Source organism: Pygoscelis adeliae, unplaced genomic scaffold (genome assembly GCF_000699105.1).
Source record: "Pygoscelis adeliae isolate BGI_AS28 unplaced genomic scaffold, ASM69910v1 Scaffold36, whole genome shotgun sequence".
In the NCBI taxonomy this organism is placed as follows: Eukaryota; Metazoa; Chordata; class Aves; order Sphenisciformes; family Spheniscidae; genus Pygoscelis; species Pygoscelis adeliae.
In genome coordinates this window covers 2,279,219-2,294,736 of record NW_008824934.1, presented here as the reverse complement: position 1 = coordinate 2,294,736, position 15,518 = coordinate 2,279,219, and the positions used below count along the sequence as shown (strand labels likewise).

Here is a 15,518-nt window from a genome sequence, read left to right as displayed (position 1 = left end):
CAGAGAGCATGTCATTGACCTAATGGGGGCATATATTTGGGGGGGGGGGGGCAGGGAGAGAGAGAGAAAATGGCTACTTCTCAGGGATGCTGCAGGGTAAAATATAATAAACAGCAAGAAATCCCTTCTTGCCCAGGAAAGGTGATATGAGACCGGAAAGAAAGGTGAAATGTGAGAATAAAAGCAAATGAAATCTTGACCCACAAGTGCTCTTTGGCTGCTCTCTGTATCTCCTTCTATCTGACCCTTGCAACATCAATTCCATGGTGGAAAATAACCCAGATGCCCCAAGTCCAAGTCTCAATCCTGCTGTAATCTTTAGGCCATTCTTCCAGCCATCATGTATGAGGTTTCCTGGAGGAGCCTACCCCTGTTCATTGCCTGCACAAGCTTCTTAATGTTGGCTGCCTGAAAATAGCATGACATGGATATAGGGAGACTGGAAGCTGAGACGGTGCTATATGCGAAGAGTGGGGAGGAGAGAGGAGCTAGCTCTGACCATCCAACCAAGCAGCCTGCGTAATGACACCTGCAAATATATCTTCCCAGACTGCTTACCTGCAGCATTGTGATTTGCATTGCATAGGCCTCACTATGTGCCCAAGTGCTCTGTGTTTCCATACAAGATGGTGGTACATAGGGCCTGACCCAGGGCACGTTGAATTCCCAGTGACCATGGTGGTGTTGGGCTGTGCCAGTGGAACAGAAGTCCTTAATTCACCCGTTCGCCAACACTGTCCCTTCAGTGCAGTCTTCTAAACCAGAGGATGTGGGGAAACCTTGTCAATATTTTTCTCTTCTCTGTGGCCTTGCCTGTGCTAGAAAATTGAAAGGTACAGAGAAACTCCATCCAAAGGAAGTGTTGGTCTTATAATTAAATGGGAGTAGAAAGGGACAGTTGTGGGTAAGACATGGTGCTGTGATGTGTTCTCCTTCTGGCAGTAATGACCTGTTCCTGCAGCTGGATGCTGCCCAGTATTCTCCACGCTTACATGGCACACGTATTGGTTACTGCAGCATGTACCTGGGACAGCGGAGCGAGCCAAAGGGAGCAGCTGAAAGCAAGTTGGCCACAGTGCAGAAGCTCAGCTGCAGAATGAGGTTGTTACTGTCCCTGGAGTGACAAGACGTTAGGGGGACGCCTGACTCACGCTGTTGGCCTCTTCCATGGTTGCCACTCTGGTGTTGAAAGCTTGCAGGGCCTGCTAGGGTAAAAAAGAAATGAGAGGGAAGGAAAAAAAAAACCTTTTTAAATTAAAAACTATCCCAGCTGCTCTCCGTTATTTTGCCAGCTCTGTTGCTTTCTGTTCTGGGCTGGATTCTCATTCCAGTACAGGCTCCAGAGATGCCTTGAGTAGCCTCAGCCCTTCCTGTTAATATTTTTTTGGTTCACATACATTTATAAGCGATTTCATTCTTTGCACAAACCAAACCCTGACGTTCTAGTCCCTCCTTGCTGAGGTGCCTGATGCAGCAGTTTGTTAATGCCCCCAGCTTGCGTACCCCTCAGACTGCCCTCCCCGCTTACAAAGCTGTGCGGGGAACCTGTCTCTGCCTGTTGCTGTGGGGCCCATCTGGTCCTTTTTGTTGAACACTTTCTAACTGACACACTGTGTCTGAGACCTTGGGTGGGTGGGGAGGTGGGAGAGACAGTAGCACCTTTGCTTGCCTGGCTACGGTTTTTATTTTTCCCCCCTCCTGTTTTGTTACTAATTTGTAAGGGACTGGCTCCTGCTCGCCACTCTTCATACAACCCAAAGACGGGCTTGTGTAGCTGATAGTTTGCAAATTATTAGTAATTTGATTTTGATTGGATGAATAACCCGTTAAAGCAAGATGTACATTAGCCTCGGAAATCTAATTGGTGATAACGGCATAGAGATGTGGAATGAGTGCTTGGTTCTGCTCCCTATCCCTCTCCCCTCCCCCCCAAAAAGATAATTAGGATTTAATTTCATTCTCACCTATTCATTTGTCTAAATATGGGTGTTTAATTATCCATCTCGGCAGATGGATGTTTCTGCCTCTATGTGGATCTGAGCTATTCCTTTGGTATGAGGTTTTTCCCTCCCCCCTACTTATAACTCTCTGATGCAGTGTTCTTATACTTTGAAGTTTAGCTGTGCTAAGTCTCATTATGAGCCATGCCTTCGCCCGACATCGAGGATCACTATCTGCAGTTCACCCGTGTCAGCAGCTGCAACAAACCATGAGAAGTTACATTTTATGGAAGGCTGAGAGTTGAACTTAGAGACTGAACCCCAATGGAGAGCCAGGAGCCCAGGCAAACTCCTGCTCTGGCGTCAGTTCCCTTTGCTGCCTGAGCAGATCATTTCACCCTCCGGCCTCGTGCCCCCTTTGGCAGTGCCACGGCTGGGAGGTACCTGCCTACCTGCTTCCTTGGCATTTGGGTGCGGACCTTCCCACTAAGGTACAGGCTGTGCAGTCCCAGGATCTGAGTCAGAAAGCTGGGAGTGATGACAGTTCCCAGTGTGGATGGGAGCTTTTGAATGAGGTATATTAGCTGCGTGGTTAAAAGGAACGTTGCAGCCCTGCTTTGAGAGTCCGGTATGAGGAACACTTTTTCCCCACCAGATAGTGTTATAATAGATGGATGTCTACTACATGTTGTGAGCTCCAGAGCTGAGTGTCTGTGGAAAGGAGAGGCACGTAGTTAGCCAAGTTTTAGGGTGAGACGGAATGGTTCGTGGTGCAGCAGAATGGGATGCTCTGTTGCTGTGCACCTTTGTGTGCCGGCTGCACAGGCTCCGTGAGGGCCCTGGGGAGCACCCACAGGGGTGTAATGGGAGCACGTATGTGGTCCAAAGTGGACTATGGCCCACTGTTAGGCTCTGAACACTGCTTGGAGGAAACGCATGTTGCCTTCAGAGAACCCATGGGGCAGGTTACCTTAACCACAGGTTTTCTGAATTGTAATTTTTTCATCAGGAAAGGGACCATGGAGTTTTAATCAGACAAACATGGCATTTAATCTGCATACAGCTCAGGGCCAAACCCTTCCAGTTTTTTTGAGGGCACTGAAGAATGTTTTATGGACAGAGAAACAGGAGAAGCACAAGATTCCTTTTCAGACCTGCAGTTTGATTTCCAGCTGGTCCCACAGCGTTCATTGCTGTGCAGTGTTTGGAGCTCTCCCCACTTCCACTGCGCAGCTGCCAGCATCTGATTTGCACAGTGCAAGGTGCTGAGCTGGAATTACAGGGGGTTTATGAAGGTTTTGTGTATGTAGGAAATCTTGTATTCTAGGGAGCAGTGTGAAATCAGGCTTACCCCACCCTCCACCAATTCCACTCGCTTGTGAGCAGGCCAGACCCTTCCGGGCCTGTTCGGGCCGTAAGGGCTTTGGCTGGCTTGAATTTCCTTTGAACTTTGGGTTCAGATCAGCTTACCTGGGAAGTCCAAATGCGTCCCAGAGTTGGACCAAACTTCAGTTCATGGACGTTTTACTCAATGCCCCAGTTTGGCCTACTCTTTCCAGGAAGTTTTAAAATGTTGTCTGAATTTTAACTTTGAAGAACAACCGTTACTGCTATATGCTCAGTAGCTGGGAAGTACCTATTCCATTTCTATTTGCAAATAAAATGTTGGGAAGATGGAAAGCTGGGATAGGTTTTCTAAACTGTTACATATGAGGAAGAAGAATAGGAAAAACTAGGTACATGTGGAACTACTAAGTACAGTTCTAAGCACAGCTTTATTGGTGGAAGTTAGTATCTACTAAAATCTAACAATCCCCTAAAAGAACTACTCGCCCCTAAAAGAACTACTCAGGGAGCAACCAGACTCCCTTTCTGAGCCAGTCTTGCAGGAAAAGCACGAAAGGTATGCTATCACATCAGTAAAACTTGCAGCAGCATCATGTCTTGGATGTGAAATTATTTCCATGCTAAGAGTTGTTTTCAGTTGGTTTCTGAACTGGGCTGAAGCAGGGACAGCCATTCAGGAAAGCACTTAAACAGACACTCAAACCTGAGTTAAGTCCCATTGACTTCACTGGTCATGCTTAAGTGTTTTCTGGCCCAATTCAAAGCACATTCAAATCGGAAGAAAGTCTCTCTTTTACTTCAGCAGGTTTTAGATTAGGCTTTTTCTGCAGTCAGATGGCCTTCAGCTACACACTGTTGCTTTTTCTAGTTGAGGACAGAGGCAGGAGTGCTATAGGGATACACAAAATATGCAAAAGTGCATTTGGCCTCTGCTACTTGTGATATTTGCAGCCACTTCTGTTTAATGCTTTTGGGAACCTGCATCTGCAGGAGCTGATTTACACGCACAGCTAGGAACCAGCATGTTCAGCAGCAGATGCTGAGAGATGTGGGAGTGGGTTTGTGCAAGGATGCGGGCTTGCTTGCCAGTTTGGTCTCAGATGGCTGGGGTTCTCATCAATCACATTGACATGGAGGAACAGTGGTGGTCACAGACCTCCTCTGGGTGGCGGGGGAGATCAGTGCTCCCTGATAGCGAGTGGAGACACCAGGCCACAGAAGGTCAAGCCATCTGCCTTAGCCCTCTGGGTTGATGTAGATGCTGCCTAGTAGCAAAAGGGGGGGACCCCCCCCAACCCCCGAACAAAAACCCAACCCCCTTGGCTGCTCTGTCTTAATTTAGGATATTCATCTAGAATCTGCTATTCCTGCTTGTCAGCAGGCAGTGCAACAGAGTATGTGAAATTAATTTCCGAGGTGGGAAATTGCTAATAATTTATTTACAGGTGGGGTGGGTGTGGAGGAGGGAATACAGTACAGACATATTTGGGTTTTCTTCATAAAATGTCAATGCTTAGCTCTTTCTGCTTCCTCTGAACATGTCCTATTAGTTGAGACAACATCCTGCAGTCCCTACACCTATTAGGGAGACTGCTTGCAGGAAAGAGAAGTTCTCTCACTGCTGTACAGCTCACCTGCAGGTCTCTCATTTACAGCACTGTGAGTCCCGCTGCGGACACTTGGGACTGCCATGTGTGTGCGGTGTGGCTCGTCACAGCACCCCACAGCTCAGAAGGCGGCAGTAGTTGTGGTTGAGAGCTAGGGAGAGGGAGTTTGAGAGGACCATGGGTGGGTTGTCACGATGGAGCAGATCTTTTAAGTGGCAAGAGATGCAGTGTTCAGCGTGTGCCATTGACCTCTCTGTTTGTTTGTTAACAGGATACACACCCACTGGGATTTAAACATCTCCTTCCGAGAGACCTCTTGCAGGTACCATTTTGGGGCACCCTCTTTGTATGGTAGGCTAAGAGTTTATGATATGTTACTGGCATATGGATGCTGTTAGATGTAATTGAACATTTCTAACTGTCAGTGCTGTGGGTTTTTTTCTTCCTCCTTTGTTCTTCTTTCTCCCCTTACCACATATCCTTTCTTTTGTTTTTATTTTGGGGAAAGTTGTCTGTGGGGGGAAACAGTCTCTTTTCTGTTGGAAGAGAGAATTGATTAGACTTGTAATGAAAGCCCTTTATTGGTTTTGATATGTTTACTCCGGTCCCTTTCTGGAAGAATGCAAGGTTGGGCTGGCCCAGATCTATTTCCCGACACGAGAGACATGGGAGTCTGCATCTCATTCGCAAAAGTGATTCTTTGCACAAAAGGCTCATTGAAGGCCAAACCAACTGATGCTCCTGAATTGCTCAGGAGTTGCAGTGTTGTGCTTAGCAAACTTAAAGCAGTGCTACCTTAACAGCTGGGCCTGTGTCTGCAAATGACAAGAATCACTGGATGACAGATGCTTTAGATAATATGATAGCACTGAGACACCCTGGTCCTACAAAAACTTCTGCATGTAGGTGTCCGACTGCAGTGTTGAGGTATGAAGTAGTGGAGCCAATAGGACTCTGCATTTTACAATGTGAAGTACGAATGGGTTGAACTACAGCTGCAAAAGTGCAGTGCAAGAGTATTTACAAGTCACCTTGGGAAAAAGTTGACATTCAAAAAATGACAAGTGTTTTTTCAAAGCATAAATAAAAGAAATGACATAGAAGTCTGAACTGTGAAAAGAGAAGGATTGCCAAACCAATCTGGTATATTGGTTTTAAAGTCTGGTTTCCTGCAGTAACAGATACCCTAAGAACGTGGAAATTCATAAATTGAAGATACGCAGTTACAAACATGAGTATTCCTTTGTGACCTCTGGGTCACAAACAGTTGATCCCTGAGCATAGTGCATTTTCTTTATGTGTTGCTGGTAGTCATAAACTTTTCTAGCCCTTTAAAAATACAGCTGCAGAAATTTGCCTCTGCACTAGAAAAAGAAAACTGGAATTTTGAAATTTCTCTTTTATACTCAGTTGCCACATCTGAGTGAAATAGTTGAGCCTGGCAGGTGCTGCTTGTTTTCTAAAACAAGAAAAATTAATCTGCGCGGCTGTGAAACTTCTTGGGGAACATAGAGCAGAAGGCGGTAGATGGGGTGCAGAGCAGTCCAGAATCTGGTTCTGTATGTGCTTCATACGTATGTGGATACTGTAGAAATCAGGATCTGGTCCGTTGGATCTGCTTGCAAATAGCAGTCCACTAGTAACTTTTTTGTTTTGCTAAAAGTAGTTTCTGATGCCTTGTGTAAACTTCCTGTTCGGTTAGAGATGTGAAAACAGTAGGAAAATATTACTGCTGCTACTACTACTTGTGGAAGTGCCCACTGCATGCTAGACACTTCACAAACATTTAAGAAACGATTCATACTCTGTAGAGATCAGATTGTCTGGACAAGGGAGTGCAAATAATTTCATCTGATGACTTTTGTGACAAGACTTAATGTGTAGAAGACTCGGTGCAGCAAATGTAGTGTTTACTCAAGAGAACATTGTTTAAGAGCTTTAGAGAGACATAGCTATCAGTATTGCGGCTGATGTGGGCATTTCACTGTTGTATCGCGAGTCTCAGAATGTTTTGCAAACGTAAGCATCAGTTACAGGAGCAGAGAGTATTAGAAATTCCTTCCATCTCCATCACATGCCCTTCAAATGCAGTGCTAACAAGTTCTGTCCCCGTTCTGTGTGCTCCCCAAAAAACCTGTGGCACAAGAGTGAAAGTGGGCAGCAGAGAAGTGAAGGACAAATAGTCTCTGTCATTTTAACCCATCCACACATACCCACTCCCTCCCTCCCTCCCTTCCCCAACCTGCGGACAACTGGGACTGTTCTGTCGGCAACGTTGGTGTGTGAAGGTCATAGCCTAAACTGTGCACCTGGAGAGACAAGTCCATCTGTATTTAATTGAGTACTGGAGTATGAATTAACTCTTGGCATCGCCATGAGGCTCCGTGAAGGCAGTGGGGAGCGGAGGGTGGGAAATCTGCACTGACTCATACTCCATTAGGGAATGAGTGAGGGCAGAGGTATTCACTGGTATTTAAGTAAGCACAGACTTTGGGCCTGAAGCATAAAACCCCATGATCTACAATTTACAATGTTAAGAATACAGAACCCCACCCTGATCAGTAAGTGTCTAGAAGCTAGTCTAGAAGGCACATCTCACCCAGCACTCCTATAAAAAACAGCTGAAGTTTTTTGTATGGCAGCCTTTAGAATAATATCCCTGGTTTGTTGCTATAAGCTTTTGGGACTCTAAAATACAAAAGAATGGATTCCTTCCAGGCAGACCCTTTCATGATAAATTTCAGCCTAGAGCAAAGTTTTATGGCTGAGTTCTAAACTCCTAAAAGCCAGAGGTTTGGAATGAAAGAGCTGGCACAAGCCTGAATTAAGAGCCATATGAACAATGATTCTGCACAATGGCAACTAAGGGTGCAAACACCTTTGGAAATTAGAATCCCTATCTTAAAAAAAAAATTCTGAACTTTCAATGCATAGAATAAAATAATGGTCTGATTTTTATGTCAACAAATACACTTTTTGGGCTTTCTCAGCTTAACTGTTTGTTCCCTTCAGTTTAGCTCTCTTGTGGCAGAAACATCAGTAGTTCCTCCTGGGAACCGAAGTTTTGCTTTTGCAGATTAAACGGTTAGTCCAACTATCAAAAATGGTGCTCATCCAGCTAGTTCAGAAGAATACAACACGTGTTATGCTATGTGGCAAAGAGAGTCATTTGTGTGTTTATGTGTTGGTACAGAAAAAGGTTGTATGTATTTAAGTGACCTAAATTACCACACAGTTCTGCAAAACATCTGGCGTATCTAAAATACATCACGGGGTGGCAAAAAGGTTTAGCTGACCTTTGTTCTCAGTGACCTGCATAATTCAGCACATGGGAGTTACACAGGTCATCCCAAACCCATGCCAGGAAATCATTACGATGGACCACACTTGCATGAATACACACAGTCACCATGCTATTTTAAATCAAGCAGGTCTGAGAACTGCCATCTTAATTTATCTGCCTCTTTGCCGTAAGTTTGTCTTTGATCTTCCTTTCCAAGTTGTCAGAGGATACCTGGATTCATTGGCTTTAGCCACCTTAGAACTGCTGTCTGTGTTGCCCTGGATAAAAAGACATTTAATTGAGTACATATCATTCTATATGCAAAGAACCAAAAGCTCAAAATAGGGGAATTGTCCCAAAAGGGGAGATTAGAATCTCTCCTTGTCTTGCCAGGTGCTTTGCTCCCTTCCCTTTTAAGCTTTGAAGTTAATACAGGTTTAAGTTTTTGTTTACAGCTAGACTTCTTTTAACATTGCCTTTTTAAGGTAGAATTCCCTTGTATGGACATATTGTTCCTGGAATAATTTGCTGAAATGTGTTAAAGTTGTTCAGTAAATGATGTGCTTCTCCTTTTATTTCACGACAAGCCTGTCAAATTTTGAAATAGTAAAGGCAAGGTTAAAGCCTGGTCTCCGCCACGAGTTGCGCACTCTCCGCTCCCACTGATTTCAGTGTGAGTCACAGTTGCTCAGCACCACAGGCAGGATTACCTTTCTGAGGTTGAGGCATCTCATGAAAATAAATTGTGGAATAAAAAGGAGTTCCAGGGAGGAAAAGGATTTTCCTTCTATTTGTTGCTGCTTGATGTCTTGAGGGAACTGCAGGGAGGTGAGTGGGAAATAGATAAGAGGCCATGCATGTTAATACCATGCAGTGATGCAGCTCAGGATGGAATAAACATTTTGCCCACCTGAGAATTTCAAGACACTGTCAGTGCAATTAAGCCATCCCTGTTTCCAAGGAAATCAAGAGTTGTTTAGTGTTGCCCTTGTTAAAGACGGTCTGACTGGTAGGAAAGAAGATGGTGTGTAATTTGGTTAAAGCTGCATAAAAAGACAAGGAGCGTAGCAGAGAATTGAGCTAGGCGTCCTGACATTCAGCCACATGCTTTAGCTTTGGCTGCGTGGTAGGCAAACTCTGAGAGAACATCCGAGGCAGCATTTCTGTCTTCAAAGTCCTGTGCTGGTGCAGGCATAAAACAGTGACAAAGGAAAGAGGCAGGAGGATGCAAGAGAGTCTCTTCACTGCCGTGTGAACAAAAAGCCACTTGAGGGGACACTCCAAGCTTACTGGGCCTGCCAGGGGATAATTTTATCCAGGTACATGCCACATGAAGGCTGCATAAGGAGATGGAAGGAAAACAAAGGCATCATTTGCCCAGAGCAGATAAAATGCATTTAACCACCACAGTTTAAAGAAAGATTACAGTGGTGTGTAACCAGCCTTTCTGGATGGGCATGAACCATATTAGAATGTGTTTTAGACAGACAGACATTTGGCCAAGAGCCTGTGTATCCGTGTGCATGTGTACGTGTATGTTTAAACCTGACTGTAACATACTTAGGGGGCCTTTCCACGTTGATTTAACCCTGGGATAAACCCTTACTCAGCCAGAACTGAGTTTAAACAGTAATGCTTACGCTGGATTGTTACATGTACATATTTGGTCTATGTGGTACAGATGCACACTTTTTAGAATACTGTATTTAAGGAGGAATGAAACAGGTTAGTCAAGAAGGAAGAGGACATTAAACAAATCAGGTTTAATGTGGAAGGAGCAGATGAAAAATACATGGGAAATGGGACAGGAGAAGAAAACTAAAGGGAAATTCACTGATTTAGCTCATTCCTTTGGAAGATACACAGGGAGAGAAAAAGAAAGCAGGAGAGGAGAATTGAAAAGTAGGTGGTTCTGAACATGTCAAGGCTGATCCTGACTCAGCAGAAAGTATTGCTGTGTGATGCAGGTAACATTATCAGGTGCCAGAGCATGCTGCTGCTCTGCCCTTTAAGGATTGATATAGGATGGCTTCTGGGCTGTCTTTATTTATTTATTTTTCCTAGTAAGCTTTTGCCCTTTAATCTGGGAGACCTGAATTAGGTACTGGAAGGTCACAAGAAGTTTTTAGCACCTGGAAACTTTACACCCTGCAGTCTTTAGCATCTGCTGCTAAAAGCATCTGCTGTGGTATTTGTCAGATAAGCACCTTTAAGTTACAGCAGAAAAATCAGACAGTGGCAGAGGGACAAGAGTGCCTTCAAATGGGGTCCCGCCTTCACCCTTCCATGTGAGTCACTGATTTCTGCCTCAAGACTAACGGACAGCAGGGCTGAAGCAGTAAGCCCCAACTGATATAGCTAATAGTGAGCTGAACTAAACAGAACGAGTCAGATTTTGCTCATCTGATTTAAGTCAGGGCAGAGAAGACTGGTGAGATACCAACTGTATGTAGACCTGCAGAGCTGTTTCCATAACTCGTGAAGACTTTGGAGGACAAGTGTGAAGCTGACTCTTGACTGTATGCTATCGAAAGCTTAAAAAGATCTCAGTGAAAGACCGCAGAATGTATAACTGTGACTTGTGGATTGGTATGGGGAGGACACTTATTTAACATGAGGCTGAATTTGGCCCTTCCAGATTATTTCTGCGGTAGCTTTGGGACGTAGACTGCTTAAGGAAATGTTTTAATCCTCGTCTTGACGGAATATACAAAGAGCTCTCACCTTTGTAAGTATTAAAGTTAAAGCTGTGAACCAGGACATGGTTCCTGAAGGCAAAGCCGATAAATACAAGGAAGCTCTTGGATAATGCCACTGTTGTTGGCAGTCAAGGCATGGCTATGTGGAGACAATATGTTGGAAGGAAAAGACTTTCCAGATGGGTGAACTCAGTTTGTTCATCAAACAGTGACATACCTGTTTGAGTTTAGACAATAGTTGCCCAACAAGTAAATGGATGTGTTCTTTTGTTTAACTGGAAGAAGAGAAGTAAAGCCACACCAAATCCACATAGTTGATAGACATTAACAAGAATGTTCTGTGTCAGAATGAAGAGCATTTGGGAAGGTTCAGCCAAGGAGCTAAGCCTCCAGTTCTTCAGAAAAAAATATGAGCAACCTTGCTTTGCTTGTGTTTGATCACCCACAAAGCATCCATGTGAAGTTTGAAAGTGTAGATACTGAGATGAAATGGGAGGAGCTGCTACGTATGGGCCTGATGTTCCATCAGCTGCTTTTTGGGGACTTCAGATGGCAACAGGACAGACTTCTGGCTCTATGCTATAGAGTATATGGTTTCCTTTTATTTGTGGATCTAAATCCCCCAAAAGGCTGGTACTGGCAGGAAGGAAAGTTGTTCTTGACACCACCTTGCTGGAAGGCACTGGTGAAATTCAGTTCTAGAAGTTGCTTGTATTCCTGGAATCCGCAGAGGCTGCTGGCAGGATGCTCCTCAAGGCCCATGTGAGTGGGTGAATTAGGCCTGGGATTTTCAAGGAGTCATGTAGAGCAGAGTTACCCAAGTAGCTTTTGCTTCTCCCTTTCCTGTAGGGATAAGGCCAAACAAGGCCTTATCTATGGCCTTGTTTGTGCAGATTCTGGAACGAACATACTTGTAGGGAAGAACGAATGAACAGGGAGGAGAAAATTAGTAGCTATTGGTTTGCTGAAAAGTATTATTTCATCTGAAATAATTATGTCATCATCATTTAATTAGCAATACATCATCATTTAATTAGCAATACTTTTTGTTCTTATATTCATTCCCAGGAAGCTTCATTTGGCTGTAGGGATGGGTTAGGGAAAGGAGAGCATTTATGTACTAGCAGAGATTCAGAGAAATGCTGAAGGTGAATAGGTAGCTGATAAACTAGTTTTAGCTTCCATTTTAAAGCTAGAACAACACAATTATATTTCAAATAAGGTAGGTGAGAAAAGCTGTTAGATACCTACAAGGCGAGAGGGAATGTTTAATCGAGAGTAATGCTCTTCATATTTATCCCCAGCAAGTTGTGATCTCTTTAGTGTATCTGTCATGGGAGGGGGGGTATAACGGACCTTTTGTAGGGCAACTGAAGGGATTCTGGATAAACCGAACATGTGAAGGCATCTTAAGACCTTGGTATGTTGTTGAGATATACATAAGCTTGATTGCAGCTTTTGGGCAGCATTCTTGATATATTTCAGCTGCATACAGCGATCAAAAAGAGAATCATATCCTTCTGCTTTTAGATTGTATGTTGGATCAAAACCTGAAGGGCATGTTTCTGGAATAGGAGGTTTTCTGACCTCCCTCTTCACACCCTACTGTGAAATAGAAAGGATTCAAATATAGGTCTGTCTTGTCCTTAATGCATTGGATGTGTGAGTGATTCCTGTAGATCATCAGTTCCCACTGTTCATTGTCTAAACTTATACCCTATCACCCATTTAAAATCGCTCATCTGAGTATTTTAATATTTCATCAGTTCAAAGCAGGCAGCTTAATGAATTGAGAGAATGAGGAGAGTTTGGGTTATTTAAAGAGACCTTATATCCATTAGGCACACCAGCTGCGTGTCAGCGACACATTCTTTTTATTGGCTGAGCAAAACATTTCTATTTGTCTGTTACTGAGGAACATTGGAACGCAGCATCTAGACAAGTCCAAAACTTCAGGGAACGTTCTACATGTCAGCAGAACAAGCCCGTTGATTTTGGTGCAAATCAGACGTGCCAAAAAAACTGTCAGGAGAAAAATCAGGACCTCCAGGCTGCCTGGTGCTGCAGGCAGAGGAATTGTTTGGCCCTTCCCTGCAACTGCATGCATGCAACAGGAGCAGCTGCTTAGCGTAGAGGGTGAGGCTGGGTGTGACTTGGATTCTGACAAGTAAAACAGTTTCAGAAGTATTTTTTAAGGGACGAGTCTGGAGATCCAGCATGGGAGACCTAGGAACTTGGGGAAATTTGGGGTAAGCAGGGATTATTAGGTTGGTGTTAATGACAAACTGGGGAACTAAAAGATGGGTTTATAAATTTGCATGGGAAAACACACTAAACCCCTGGGAGATGATGGAAAGGAGAACGAAGAGACACTGAAGCTCTGGGATGAGGGAGGGATCCAATGTGAGCTGCAGGAGTCCATGAAGCAGGGGAGTACTGGAGGTTGACTCACAAGGTCTCTGTAGTGAGGAGGCAGGGGAGGAGCACAATGGAGACAGTTTTAGATATTCGTGAAATGCACTTAACTCGCGGTAAGGGCTTGTCACAAGTATGTGACACCCCACCCTCCAACTGCATTTCTGCTTGCCATGGTTGCCTTCATTATTCTCTTAGTGAAACTTTGTTAGTGGCCACGGTGAGCTGTAGCCTGTGCTCAGGGAGGGGAGGGGGGTGATCAATAAGTATGGGCTTGATGGATGTTCAGAGGAAAAACGTACAGGCACTTGTAGTGGTTGTGGCAGATGAGCCGAGGAAGATGGACCATTATGGAAAATCCTTCTGAACTCTGGTAAATTTGTGTTGGGTTGCTGCCCAACAAGTGTGTGCGTAGAAGGTAGAAGTCAAAGACTAGTCAAGGGACTAGTCGTGTGTACTTGAATGCACATCTGCACTAAGAAAAATGGTAGGCGGGAGAAAAGAGTCTGTAACTAACTTTCAGGCTTCTTGCCAGCTTGGGGTACTGGGTTCCATGTCCTTATGAGAGGGAAATAACACAAGACCTACAGGTTTCCTGCCTCAGAAGAGAGCTGGGGCAGTAAGGCTGGCAGAAAGAGCAGGAGACTGCTATGAACAGCAATGCAAGCATCATGCAGGGTTGGTGCTTCCCAGGAGCTGCACCTTGCCAATGACAGGCTTGCACAGTGCTTACACCGTGCTTTTGTAATCCGTATACTTTTTACAAATCTGGGTGAGGTGCCTCATCTGGAGGGCCGGTGTATCCTGCTGGTGATGGAGGAGTAGTAAAGTGACTGTGTTTCAGGTTTTCCCTACCTTGTTTGGATTCAGGCTCTCATTATTTCTAATGCTTTGTGCCCTTCGCCTTTTCTCAGAAGTCACCGTGCTCCTTTATCCTGCTGCACGCTAAGCTTTTTGGCTCCAAGATTACAACTGTGGTGGAAATGCAAGATTCAAGATGCGTTAGGCCTGATAGTTTTTCAAACTCAGAAGCCCTATCTGCATGACTGCAGACAGGAGGGGAAATCTGAGGCTAAAATGTCTAGCATGGGCACCCCCCTTGCCAAATGCTTTTGTGGCACCTTAGCGGATGGGCACATGTCAAAACCGACTATCAGAAGGTGCCAGTAATGATAGACTGGGTTTGCGCTTCATCCCAGTGCTTTATCTCTTCCCCATCTCTAGTCCAGCATCAATGTGGTGTAGTTCCATCTTACTTTTATTTATGGGCTTGCAGAGAGCCGAATGACAAAGCAGGATTACAATAAAAACATCTTTATACTTATTTCCACCTAATTTTGGAGTTGCCAGCTCTATGAATCATTTTTATGAACTGTCATGAGCATTAATGAAATTTTATGAGCATTTGGCTTGGGACATTGCAGGATGATTTTTTTTTTCAAGGGAGAATTAGGGCTGTGTTGCCCATGGTTGGGGTTGGGATTTTCAGGCCTCTCAGCTCCCTCCAGTTGGTGAAACTTGTTTACCCCTCCCTCTTTCCTCTTTTCCCTTCCCTTGGCTTTCCCCTTTCCTTCCCTTTTTGCCTGTGTCTGATGGGTGACATCTCATCAGAAGGTGGAGATACCCGAGAGGCAGAAGTGGGGGTGCTGGTAAATTGTTGTCTGTCAAGGTCTATCAAGACTGATGTCTAGGAAGGACAGAGAATGACTGAGAGGGCTTTTTTACTCAGTGATGACGTTTTAAAAGGCAGCCGAAAGACTGAGCAATAAAAACATAACCAAGAAGGCCAAGGAATGAGAGGCATCTGTGCCCTGAGCTTTGCCTGCTGGAAATCATGCTTCTGTCTTCTGTCTAGAGCGCAAAATTCTCACGGGGTGCAGCTTACTCCTGTGGCAGTGGAGGTAGGTGGGAGTCTTTCCATTGGCTTCAGCAGGTCCCAAGCTGGATTCCTGAATAACAGGGCCAGTTTGCACTTGGCTGAGCGTGTGAAAGTGCTGTTGAACACATTGCTGGCTACAAAAGTCAGTTGCCAGATAGATGCGCGGTCTAGATTTTTGCAGCAAATAGAGAAGTTAGAGATAAACTCGGGGAAATAAGGAGAAGGAGCCAGAAAGTGCATCATAAGGTAGCTTGCCTCGCAGCAGTTTGCCACATTGCAATTCATGAAGTGGCGGCTCAGAGGAGCTGAGGCTGCCCAGCTTATGCCAGAGAGATCCTGGAGCGTGAG

At 44.7% G+C, this 15,518-nt stretch overlaps 1 protein-coding gene across 1 annotated transcript in view; it reads left to right on the top strand.

Moving 5' to 3' along the window:
- The window catches only part of SAMD11 (sterile alpha motif domain containing 11), a 127,111-nt gene that overhangs the window by 43,039 nt on the left and 68,554 nt on the right, over positions 1–15,518 (top strand). Inside the window, exon 3 of the mRNA XM_009325269.1 lies at positions 5,166–5,216. Within this exon, the coding sequence (XP_009323544.1) occupies positions 5,166–5,216 (51 nt within the window). The remainder of the gene's footprint in view (positions 1–5,165; positions 5,217–15,518) is intronic.